The sequence below is a fragment of the Octopus sinensis genome, linkage group LG4, assembly GCF_006345805.1.
Source record: "Octopus sinensis linkage group LG4, ASM634580v1, whole genome shotgun sequence".
NCBI classification, from domain to species: Eukaryota; Metazoa; Mollusca; class Cephalopoda; order Octopoda; family Octopodidae; genus Octopus; species Octopus sinensis.
The window spans coordinates 54,413,480-54,424,941 of NC_043000.1; the positions used below are offsets into that span (position 1 = coordinate 54,413,480).

Here is an 11,462-nt window from a genome sequence, read left to right on the forward strand (position 1 = left end):
AAACTGAAAACAATGTTTTATGGGATGTCTATTTACTTCTAACATCTGTGTGTATATATACATACATACATACATACAATTCCAAACCAAAACTGTCCGACGAACGATTCTGTAAAAAGTCAACACTAAATAACATTTAAAAAGAGCAAGAATATAAACTAGAAAATCGACACTTCGGCATTGTTTGCAGCTCCTGGACACACCCTATCAATGGGTTCGAAGAGTTGGTAATATACTATTTGGCGTCATATTGAGTGTACTGGAAACTTTATTAAGCACAACGATCGATTCGGCTTACTTCTGCACTGCTTCGTAGTGAGGCGAGCGGCATAACAGAATTGAATGCACTCCAAAGGGAAGAAGAAATCTCCTCGGGTTACCAGTGTTATAAGATGCATATTTCGCTAATATGTGTGGCAGGATGGTGTTGGTAGCATACGTATGTTTTAAGTTGCTCCCAAATACTTTAATGACGCAGGTTGTCTGGTGTATATTCGAGGAGAGTTTGATAAAGAATACAAAAATTCAACGTAAAGAATGAAAGGGGAAGTTAGAATGAAAGGACTCTAAAGATTGTGGTGGCAACGTGGTCAAGAATTTGGTGGGAGTGTGGTTTAGTTCTTTATAAATTGGTGGTAGGAGTGTGGCAATATTCTAACGTACACCAAAACAACGTTTGAACATTACAATTTGAAGCCCTCTAACTCAACTTTGATTGTGTATATAGAGTAATAGCTCGGAACATGGCGATTCACCTATCGCGGGGAGGTTTGGAACGTATATATATATATATATATATATATATATATATATATATACACGCACAGGGGCAGCTCTGTGGTAAGAAGCTTGCTTTTCAACCACATGATTCCGAGTTTAGTCCCACTGTGTGGCACCCTAAGCAAATGTTTTCTACTGTAGCATCGGGCTGATTAAGGCCTTCTGAGTGGATTTAGGAGACGGAAACTGAAAGAAGCCCGTCGCATATATGAGTGTGTGTGACCGCGTGTGTGTGACCGCATGTTTGTCCCCACATCATCGCTTGACCATCGGTGGCCGTGTGTTTACGTCCCTGTAACCTAGTGGTTCGGTCAGAGACCGATAGAATAAATGATAAAATTTTAAAATAAATTCTGGAGTCGATTTGTTCGACTAAAACCATTCAAGGCGCCGCTTCAGCATGGTAGCAGCCAAATGACAGACAGAATGAGAATAATAAAAGATAAAAAGAGTATATATAAGTGTATATATATGTATATATATATACATATATAAATATATATATATATATATATATATATATATATATATATATATATATATATATATATTATATATATATATATATATAATATATATATATATATATAATCAATATAGGGTGGCAAAAAATTTTGTAGAATTTTTTTGCCACCAGCGGCCTAGTGGGAAAAAATTAAATAGTCATAGACCATTTTTAAGTTCAACATCACCATCAAGGAACGGCCATAATAGAAATAACAGCCACTAGAAATAACAGCCAAAAGCTTCAACCGCAAAATAACATCAATTCCGTAAACCAGGAGAAAATTAAAAAACATTTACCCTGTAATTTCTTATACGATGCACCGTTTCATCTACTGTTTAATGGTAAACTAACCTGATTAAATTAAATCAAGCCAATCTACCATAGGCCCTTAGAATCATCAGTAAGAAATAGCCAAGTCGGAACAGATATTTTTCACGAGGCATTTCGTCCCTGCCTCGGCAATATCTGACCTAAAATTTTCAAATCATCGCACTCGCGCCAAATTTATCGGCAGCAAATAAATATAAGCCGCCGATTCCATTACGGAATTAACCAGAAAATTCATAATTAATCAAGCCCATATATATATATATATATATATATATATATATATATATATATATATATATATATATATATATATACATATATATATACATATATATATATGAAATCAGAACTACACCTCCCTTCTGACGCATGCACCCCTGTGAGTGAAACTGGTATGGTTTCATGTGTGTGTGTGTGTGTATATGTGTGTGTGCGTGTGTGCGTGTGTTTGTGTTAAAATAAAATGACATTGTTCACCGTTGGATTTAATTTCATCCATGAACTGCTTCATCTGTTCACGTGGCGCGAAACAACAGCAGCAGTAGCCATCTTAGCAGGAAGACTAGACGTGTTGACAAGTATAACAACTATTATTATTACTATTATTATTATTATCATTATTATTATTATTATTATTATTATTATTATTATTATTATTATTATTATTATTATTATTATTATTATCATTATTAATATTATTATTATTATTATTATTATTATTATTATTTTAAGGCGTCGAGGTGGCAGGGTCGCTATCACGCTGGACGAAATGCTTAGCGGTATTTTGCCCACTGCTACGCTGAAGACGCTGAAGTACCAGTAAATTTTGGTTTCGATATAATTGACTAGTTCCCTCACCCAAAGTTTCAGGCCCTGTGCCTATAATTCATTCATTTATTCGGTTCTCATTCTGTTTGTGGGACTTGAGGCGACAACACTGACAACTTATAACACTGAAAGCGTCCTTGACAGCTTGTTCCATTGTTAACCCTCTGCTTTTAAGATCTTTTGTTATTGTTTTCCGGCATGGTTTCTTTGGTCGGCTATGTCTTCCAAACAATCTTTAATCGCCCAGAGCCCATAATCTCTACCGAAATAAAAGAAGCGGATAAGGACTTGAAAATCAACACTGGAGAGATTACGTTAAATGAAGTTGTAAAAGTTATCCGTGAACTGAAAAATGGAAAGTCATCGGGATTTACGTTTGGAGTTCAAATTCTGCCGACATCGACTTTGCTTTTCACCCTTTTGGTGTCGATTGAATAAGTTATGCACTGGGGTCGATGTAATCGACTTAATCCTTTCTCCCAAATTTAAGGCCTTATGCTTCCAGTAGAAAGGTTCATCCTCCCCCATTATTATATAATGCCGCCAGCTGTAAGAATACTAAGCATTTCGGCCTAAATTCTTAGTGACGTTTCATTCAGCTCTACGTTCTGATTACGCATAACGTCGAGTTTGACGTGCATCTCATCCTTTTGGGATCGATGCTAAGCCCTATTGTCATTGTAATCGAGTAGCCCGACCCCAACAATAAAAGAAAAATTTCAGGCCTTGTGCAGATAGTAGCAAGGACTATTTCATGAATATTTCTCACAATGATATCAACGATTATTGTAAGCTCCGTTTAGAAATAGCTATTATATAATTTGAAACTAGATAAACTCGTTGTAATATTTTTTAAGAATAAAATCTCCTGAAAATGTTTGTATTGTAATTTCTATTCAAATTTGGCTTTTAAAATAGCATTTTTAAAACCAATCTAAGCAGATGCTTTTGTACAATTTGCAAGTTGACAGACATAAGTGCATTTATGAAATGTATATAATATATCTTCATAATTTGTTTATATTACGCTATTAGGATATGTAATTCACTTAGGTAATGTTGATCGAGATTTAAATGACGTAATGAAATGCATTGAAGCCACATATCTGTGGACATACGTCTGCTTTAGCCAATACTTTCTTCCAAAGATGATGGAAGCTGATTTGAAGACATTTCGAATTTATTTCTTGTACGAAGTGAAACCATACGGTAGCAATCTCATTGGTTCATCTTAACTGTTCAAAATAAATGCAATAAGTTTTGCATCCATCTTAATTTTTTTCTTTTTCAGATAAAATTTCTATCAACATTTACAAATTATAAAACTTTGAGAATATATAAATTAAAGTTAAAATATATTCATATATGAAACCCATGATTTCAATGCGACACACATTTTTAAATGTATCTTTAAAATAAGGATATTGACGAACAAATGGCGGTATCGCCAAGTATTTGAATCATATATGAGAAAGATATAATTGTTAATACATGTGTTAGTGTTAGATTTATGCTATTGTTTGCTTGCTTCTATTTCACAAATATAAATTATTAATGGGTATTATATATCTTCCATTTTTTCTCGTGTGTGTTATTGTATCAGAAGCAGATGTTTAATATCGAATAAATTCATTGCAAATGGTTCCCAAAAGAGAAAACAATAAAGTCAGTAATAGTTTTTGTACTGTCTTTTAATTATAAAGAAAAATGAAAACATATGAAAGGAGAGACATAGAACGTCATTGATATAGATTTGCAAAAGTTTCTTTGATAAAGAAAATGTTAGTCCTCTAGGGAAAATCTTTTCGAAAAATAGAAATATATCTCTCGATCTTGTAATATACATGTTACACATACGTTAAGTGACTATTGATTTTCTTATTAATTATAATCCCACGTGTTATACCACCTATTATACAGTATCATAGATTATGAGAAGGAAAACTGAATTACTTTTTGGGAACTAGCTAAATTAATTTGTTTTAGTTGTACTCGTCTTGTTATGGTACTATGCAGATGTGTCTGTGGAATATATAAATATCAGGAAGCATATAGCCAAATTGCATTCAGGTTATAACATACAGTCAATTTTAACCAGGTTTATATTACGATAGAAATTAGCTTTCAGTATTTCTACCACTCTGATTCTCACAGCAATTTCCAATGAAGAATTCACTGTGTGTAAATTCATATAATGAAATCCACATATAAGCATCTTAAATTATTGGGCTACACCTTCAGGTTTACGAGTTACCATTTTACTTTAAAAGGAAATAAAAAGAAAAGCAATAACATTCTTATTGCAAATAGCGTAGATCTTAATGCATTCACGTAGGATTTGCTAGAATAATGAGCTAATATACGTTTTTGGTTAATATTTGTAACTGATAGACTACTTCTATCAGTGAATATATAATATATCCAGAAGTTTGAATTGTTACAATAAATAATATCAGTTTCTTGTCAATATTGGCGAATAATGATGTTTTTCTGAAAATTAATATTACAATCATTCAAACGGATTATCTAACCGGGAAGTTCACACTAAGTAATCTCACCTTTTGTAATTTTATACTTAAAAAGTAGTCTGCATGAACGCCATAATTCCGAAGGATCTCATTAGCTGTAGCACATCTATATACAAGTTCAAAAGTTTGATATGCCATGTTTCAAAATGCAATCTCAGCCACCATTTTAGCTGTGATATAATTCTTTGTAATGAAAACAACCATAGATTCTCATAAATCTTCTTCACCGTCAATATTTAATTGTACTTGGAAGAAAATTTTTATTCTTCTGAAAACTGAACCTTTTCTTTTCTGTGCTGCCTTTTCGGTCACTTCTCTGTGTTTTTGAGGCATCAGTAAATTAAATGGGTCACAAATAGCATTTCGGCGAAAATGAAAACGCTTGCATTTGAATACTTCAGGATTTGGAATATTACCCATTGATCGAAACAACAACCAACTTTTTTTTCGGACAACATCGTTTAATTCTGAAATTTGTTCAATGTCTACAGCTTCATTTCCATCACTGACACAGTCTTTTTCATCTCTGTTTTTTATGTAAAAAATGCCAAAACGACGCTGCTTCTTTGATGGCTTATTTTTATAATCAATATTATCCAATGTATTTGTATTAATTTCTAATGTACTGGTGTCTGAAATACGCAAATTCTCATTCGAAGAAGTTTGGTTTTTATCCATATTCGTAGAATAGTTCCATTCATCTTCATCAATATCACATAGCTTTAGAATTTCTGGTTCTGAATTTGTACCTTCATCTGTCTTAACGATTTCTTGTATCCTATCCATGTTGAACAATTCAGTTAGAAAATAATGTTTGATCTTCACTAAATAAATTTGCTTGGTAGTGTTCAACCATGTGTAATTGATTTGGTTCTCCCTGAATTAATTTGCATTGAAGAAATGAAAATATTTGCAATTAATCAGGCATATTTTCAGTTTTTGTTTTCTGAGAACACACGTAATCAAATATTTTTTCCTTTCTTTTTAAATGAACACACCGTACACTAACGACATTTTGTTGTTAGTCACTTGATACTATTAATATTTATGAATGGCATTAAAATAACATCCCTTTTATTAATGCCTGATGATGCCGATATTTTGATCGTGATTATCTGAAAAAGAAGAAGGGAAATAGTAAACTCCGAACAAAAGAGTAACGAGAACACTAGGAAAGCGTTATTTCTGAAGCATATATATATATGTATATATATACACGCATACAGATTTATAAACACAGATACACATATGTATGTATATGGTTAACATAGAAATATTGTTAATTCGAAGCCGTTTGTAGCCTTAATCTATTGAAGAACTTGCAGTACTTACTATTTGAGTCAGTCGATATTTTAAATTTTAACCGTTTGGAAAGCCTAACACGAATATTACTAACTCACTCGCATTCTAATCGAATTCTATTCTTTCCCAGATATACATTTGTAATTTAAACTAGATACATTCATTTAAATACATTAGATAATTGTGAATATTTTCTATATTTATATGAATACCATCAGTCAGTATTACCTTAAGCTCTCGAAGATTCGTGCTGTGATTCTTTGTAATATATTACAGTATTCACTTTATTGCAAACCTAGAAAATGGGTACAATTTATACATTCTTATATTCTGTCTCTTTCACAACGATAAAAGATAAAGTCGGCTCAGCAGTATCAGAAAATATAGCGGTGTAAGAAGTAACTATTTATTGCAAGACGTTTATCCTGTGTCTTACTGTTTCTTGAGAAATATTTGCGTATAAAAGAAAAGAAAAATGTAATATATATCACTTAAGTGTTGCTATAATACATTGTTACTTATAAATTATGTAGCATGTAAAGGTGTTCATATTCGAAGTATCTGAAGAAACCAATATTTCTTCATTTAGATATTTGTCGATAATTTTACTTATCTACTATAGCAGGAATTCATATAAGTCACATGTATAAAAAATTACCTGTATGGAGGTATTCCTTCGGTAAATCTTTACAGCAACGTTTTTTTCCTCAAGAACATAAATAATAGGTGTATGTGAATATCTTTGTATACGCATATATATAAATTATATATTTGTATGTTTACGAGTGTCTGATTGAAATCGCATATTTGTGTTATTTTTTCCCATAGATAGAAATCTACTTTTTGTTTTGAAACCATTGTCAGGTACAGGTGTCTTTTTTGAAAACTTCCTCGCTAATTTAATATCTTATCGGCTATTTAAATGTCACATCCCTTATATGAGAAGTTTAATGCCACACTATCCCAATAAAGTATGGACTGGTATGCCATTCTGATACACCTATTCACTCTGAACAAATAAAGCCTGTAAGCCGACGTTATATAAAATACGTACTCTATCAGGTTCCGTCTATTATATGTTCAGTGATATATCTTGCATGGTTGCTTCTGTACGCTAAATGCTTGATTGTTCTTATTTCTAGTAAAGTATAGTAACAACACTAGTTCCATGTCATTAAAGTATTACCCACAGGTGTCAATAATACTTAGTAACCATTTACCAAATGCAGCTAAAAATATTTCAAGTTGTCATAATCTTTGGGTTTCTCTATCTCCGTTGATCTCTCATAAAATCATACATAAATAACATTGCTAAAACCAAATCACAAAGAGTAAATTCCTAACGAAGATAAGAAAATTCTCCTGTGATGACCAGAAAAAAACACAGAATATTATCGCCGCATTTTCTAATACAGCTGCAATAGGCTATGCTTTTTAAACTATTTAAACGCAAATTTTGTCAACACATTTCGGCGCTCAAATAAAATGCCCCACATTAAACAGATATTTAGAACATAAATATCGTGTCTAATTTAATATTCAAAATATGAAAGAGTCACTGTTTTTTGAGAACGTCAGCGCTAATCTAGTCGCTTATTGGCTAGTTATATCTCGTGTCTCTTGGACGAGAAGTTTCCTTTCACACGGACTGTGTCAGATGCATGGATACGTTATACCTTCTGAGAATTCGACAACATTGTTGATGTAAAATTATTTTTACTAGGGAAGAACAGCTACTCCGGGCATTTTCGTGTGTGTGTAGAGAGAGAGAGAGGGGGGGAAGAGAGAGATTTTAATATGCAAGCATACTGTGTTCAATGTTTTCCTGTCTTATCCTTAAATTTGCACAGTAAAGTACGATTTGTGCAAAATTTACTTGCTATTTCAAGCAGCCAAAACGGAACGTGAACTTTGTTCTTTGTGGAATACGGAGACCTCCACAGACTGGAATCAATTATTAGTTTCATATGAAGCCAATTCTCTCTCTCTCTCTCTCTCTCTTTGAGTCACTCACTCACATACTACTACACTCCCTTACTCCCCTCTCTCTCTTTCTCTCCCTCTAGCTCTCTTACACTTTTCTGTTTTATACCGAAGATTAGTACAAGAAGCAATATTGTTATTATAGGTAGTTGTAATAAATGAAGAGTGGACAAGTTATACGGAAGTTAAACACATACACATCTGAAGTCATTTATAGTTACATATATACATGCATGTATGTATGTATATATGTATGTATGTGTGTACGTATGGGTGTGTGTGCATGTATGTATATATACATATGTATATATACATATGTATATATAGAAAGATAGACAGATAGATAGACAGGCAGACATACAGATAGATTGATAGATAGATAGATAGATAGGTTGAGAGGAAGAAAGATATTCTTACATAAACATCATTATATTAGGGACTAAATGTATAAAAACTGTAAAATTCTAATAAATGGCTCCACATATATGGAAAAAAATGAGCATCTTCATAGGTATAAAGCATAATTATTCCATACGTATTTGAAGAGCCAATACAACCCTCATCAAAAGAAGCGCCATAATAACATTTGAGAGAAAACCACCACTGTGATCCACGATCGATTTATTTTCAGATATCACATCATACAGTTAAGCAATGTTGAGATGTCACTCAACATTCTAAACAGAGTAGCCAAATACCCATCATTTCAAACACTAACCTATTCAGTAATAAAGTACACATTGTATACATTATGTGAAAGCAATTCAGGTGGTAAAGGCTACAATGTCGGTCGCTTAAGGCAGCGAGCTGGCAGGCACCTTAACGCGCCGGGCGGAATGCTTAACGGTATTTCGTCTGTCGTTATGTTCTGAGTTCAAATTCCGCCGAGGTCGACTTTGCCTTTCATCCTTTCGGGTCGATAAATAAAAGTACCAGTTTCGCACTGGGGTCGGTGTAATCGACTTAATCCCTTTGTTTGTCCTCTCTATGTGTAGCCCCTTGTGGGCAATAAAGAAATATACAATGTTGGTCGTTATTCTTGATTAGTTCTGATTTAAGTTCGAATAACAATAGCAGTAGCATATTTGCAACAGCTAAATCTCTGTCATTTCATACATTAGTGTAGTCGTTATTGAAGCACGCATTGTATACATTTTATAAAAGTATAAAAATAGCAAAAAGGAACAGCGTGCAAATGCATCATTGATTAGTTCTGGTATTCTTGATTAGTTCCGATTAGTTCAAATAACAAGAACAGGACCATACGTATATGTATTGAAGAAGGATGTAAGTACTATATTTATTTCTTTATTGCTCAAAGAGGGCTAAAAATAGAGGGGACAAACAAGGACAGGCAAAGGAATTAAGCCGCTTGCATCGACCCCAGTGCGTAACTGTTACTTATTTAATCGACCCCGAAAGGATGAAAGGCAAAGTCGATCTCGGCTGAATTCAAACGTAACGGCAGACGAAATACCTATTTCTTTACTATCCACAAGTTGCTAAACACAGAAGGGACAAACAAGGACAGACAAACGGATTAAGTTGATTATATCGACCCCAGTGCGTAACTGGTACTTTATTTAATCGACCTTAGAGTGCATCGAAAATGTGATTAATACCAACGCATTAAACAATCGATAACGATTTAGTTATAATATCAATGATAGACTTTATATCAATTGCAAAATATAAGATAAATCTACCTGATTTCCAGAGGAAACATGCTGACTATGTTGAAAGACAAAAATTTTGTTCAGTAACTGCTGCAGCATTACCGTGATACTCGAACTCAATAACATGGCAACAAAATAAGGGGTATGTATTATCCTAAATAAAATTCGTAGAATTAATAAAACAGGAAGTGTCCTTCATAAGATACAAGAACGAAAGAGCAGTGGCATGCATATAGACTCCCGTGCGTACAATATCCATACATACATCCATGTATATATATGCGCACACATGAAATACATCTATATTTATTCACACTAACATAAATATATATGTACATACATGTGTGTTTGTCTATGCACGTTTGTGAGCATAGGTCAATATATATATATATATATATATTATATATATATATATTATATATATATATATACATATACATATATATATATAAGCATATATAATTTCAATATATAGATTCTTATTTTTCAACGTAGAACATTGAAAGAAAGAAAACAAGGTAAAGATATTTTCTCTCTCACTCGTATATATATTTGTATATGTGTGTGTGTATGTTTGGCTGTGTGCGTTCGTGCGCATGTGTGTGTGTGCATAAGCACCTATATATGTATACGTATATATATATACATGCACAGACAGACAGATGCACACACACACATGTATATATAATATATATATATTTGACAGATGCACTTATTGCTCAGAATTCGAATATGATTAAATTGCTTTTGAGTTGACTAAGCTTTGATTTAACATGCGGAAATAAGTGTTTCTAAATACTATGTTTGTTTTCTGTTTATAATGCAAATCTATTTTATGAAAAATTGAAATTGTATCGTTAAATTAATTAGTTTCTCCATGGATGATTTAAACTTACAAAACTTTACGTGACTTCAGTATCTAAATTTAGCTTTGTTGTATCTATTTTTCTGTTTCTCTTTTTTTTTTGTTGAAAGCTATTTAGTCTAGAATATATAGAATAGCATTATATGTGAAAGTTAACACTGAATATTTCTAATATAACTTACCTTCATATAGATGTATTACTGTTCATTATTCCATTTTTTGTTGATGTAACACTAAAATATTATTCATATCATCTTCGAATCACATTTATGAATTATTTTCCTGAGCACAAATTTCTTGAAGAAAATTAAAATAATAACGTCACTACTGTTGATAATTGATGCGAATACATTTGAAATTTTTTCAATTTAACACAGAACAAGCAAATAATATTATTTGACATGTAGTGCACTGTTAGCACGAGATCTCATATTTCCTTGAAAGTATCCAAGATTTTAGTACATTTAGGAATTGTATATAATATGATGATCAGCTCTGTAAATTCCTAATTTAAAATTCTTCTCTTGACAGTTTCAATAGTGTGAACGTGAATACTGTGTTCATCATTGTATGATATTGCAGTATTCCATGTTTATAGGTTCATGAGTCAATTTCGTATTCTTACTTCATAAAATATAACATGGCAGAGAGTGTGAAATTGT

The 11,462-nt window shown here is 32.4% G+C and overlaps 1 protein-coding gene across 1 annotated transcript; it reads right to left on the reverse strand.

Moving 5' to 3' along the window:
* Positions 1-4,969: 4,969 nt before the first annotated feature.
* LOC118762953 lies at positions 4,970-11,114 on the reverse strand. Its single transcript, XM_036501987.1, has 2 exons — positions 10,983-11,114; positions 4,970-6,089 (listed from the first exon to the last, which is right to left on the reverse strand). The coding sequence occupies exon 2, from the start codon at positions 5,758-5,760 to the stop codon at positions 5,185-5,187; it is 576 nt and encodes a 191-aa protein (XP_036357880.1). The 5' UTR covers positions 5,761-6,089; positions 10,983-11,114; the 3' UTR covers positions 4,970-5,184.
* Positions 11,115-11,462: the final 348 nt, after the last annotated feature.

Coding starts and splice junctions, on each gene's coding strand:
- LOC118762953 (XM_036501987.1), bottom strand. CDS start 5,760: ATGGATAGGATACAAGAAATCGTTAAGACAGATGAAGGTACAAATTCA.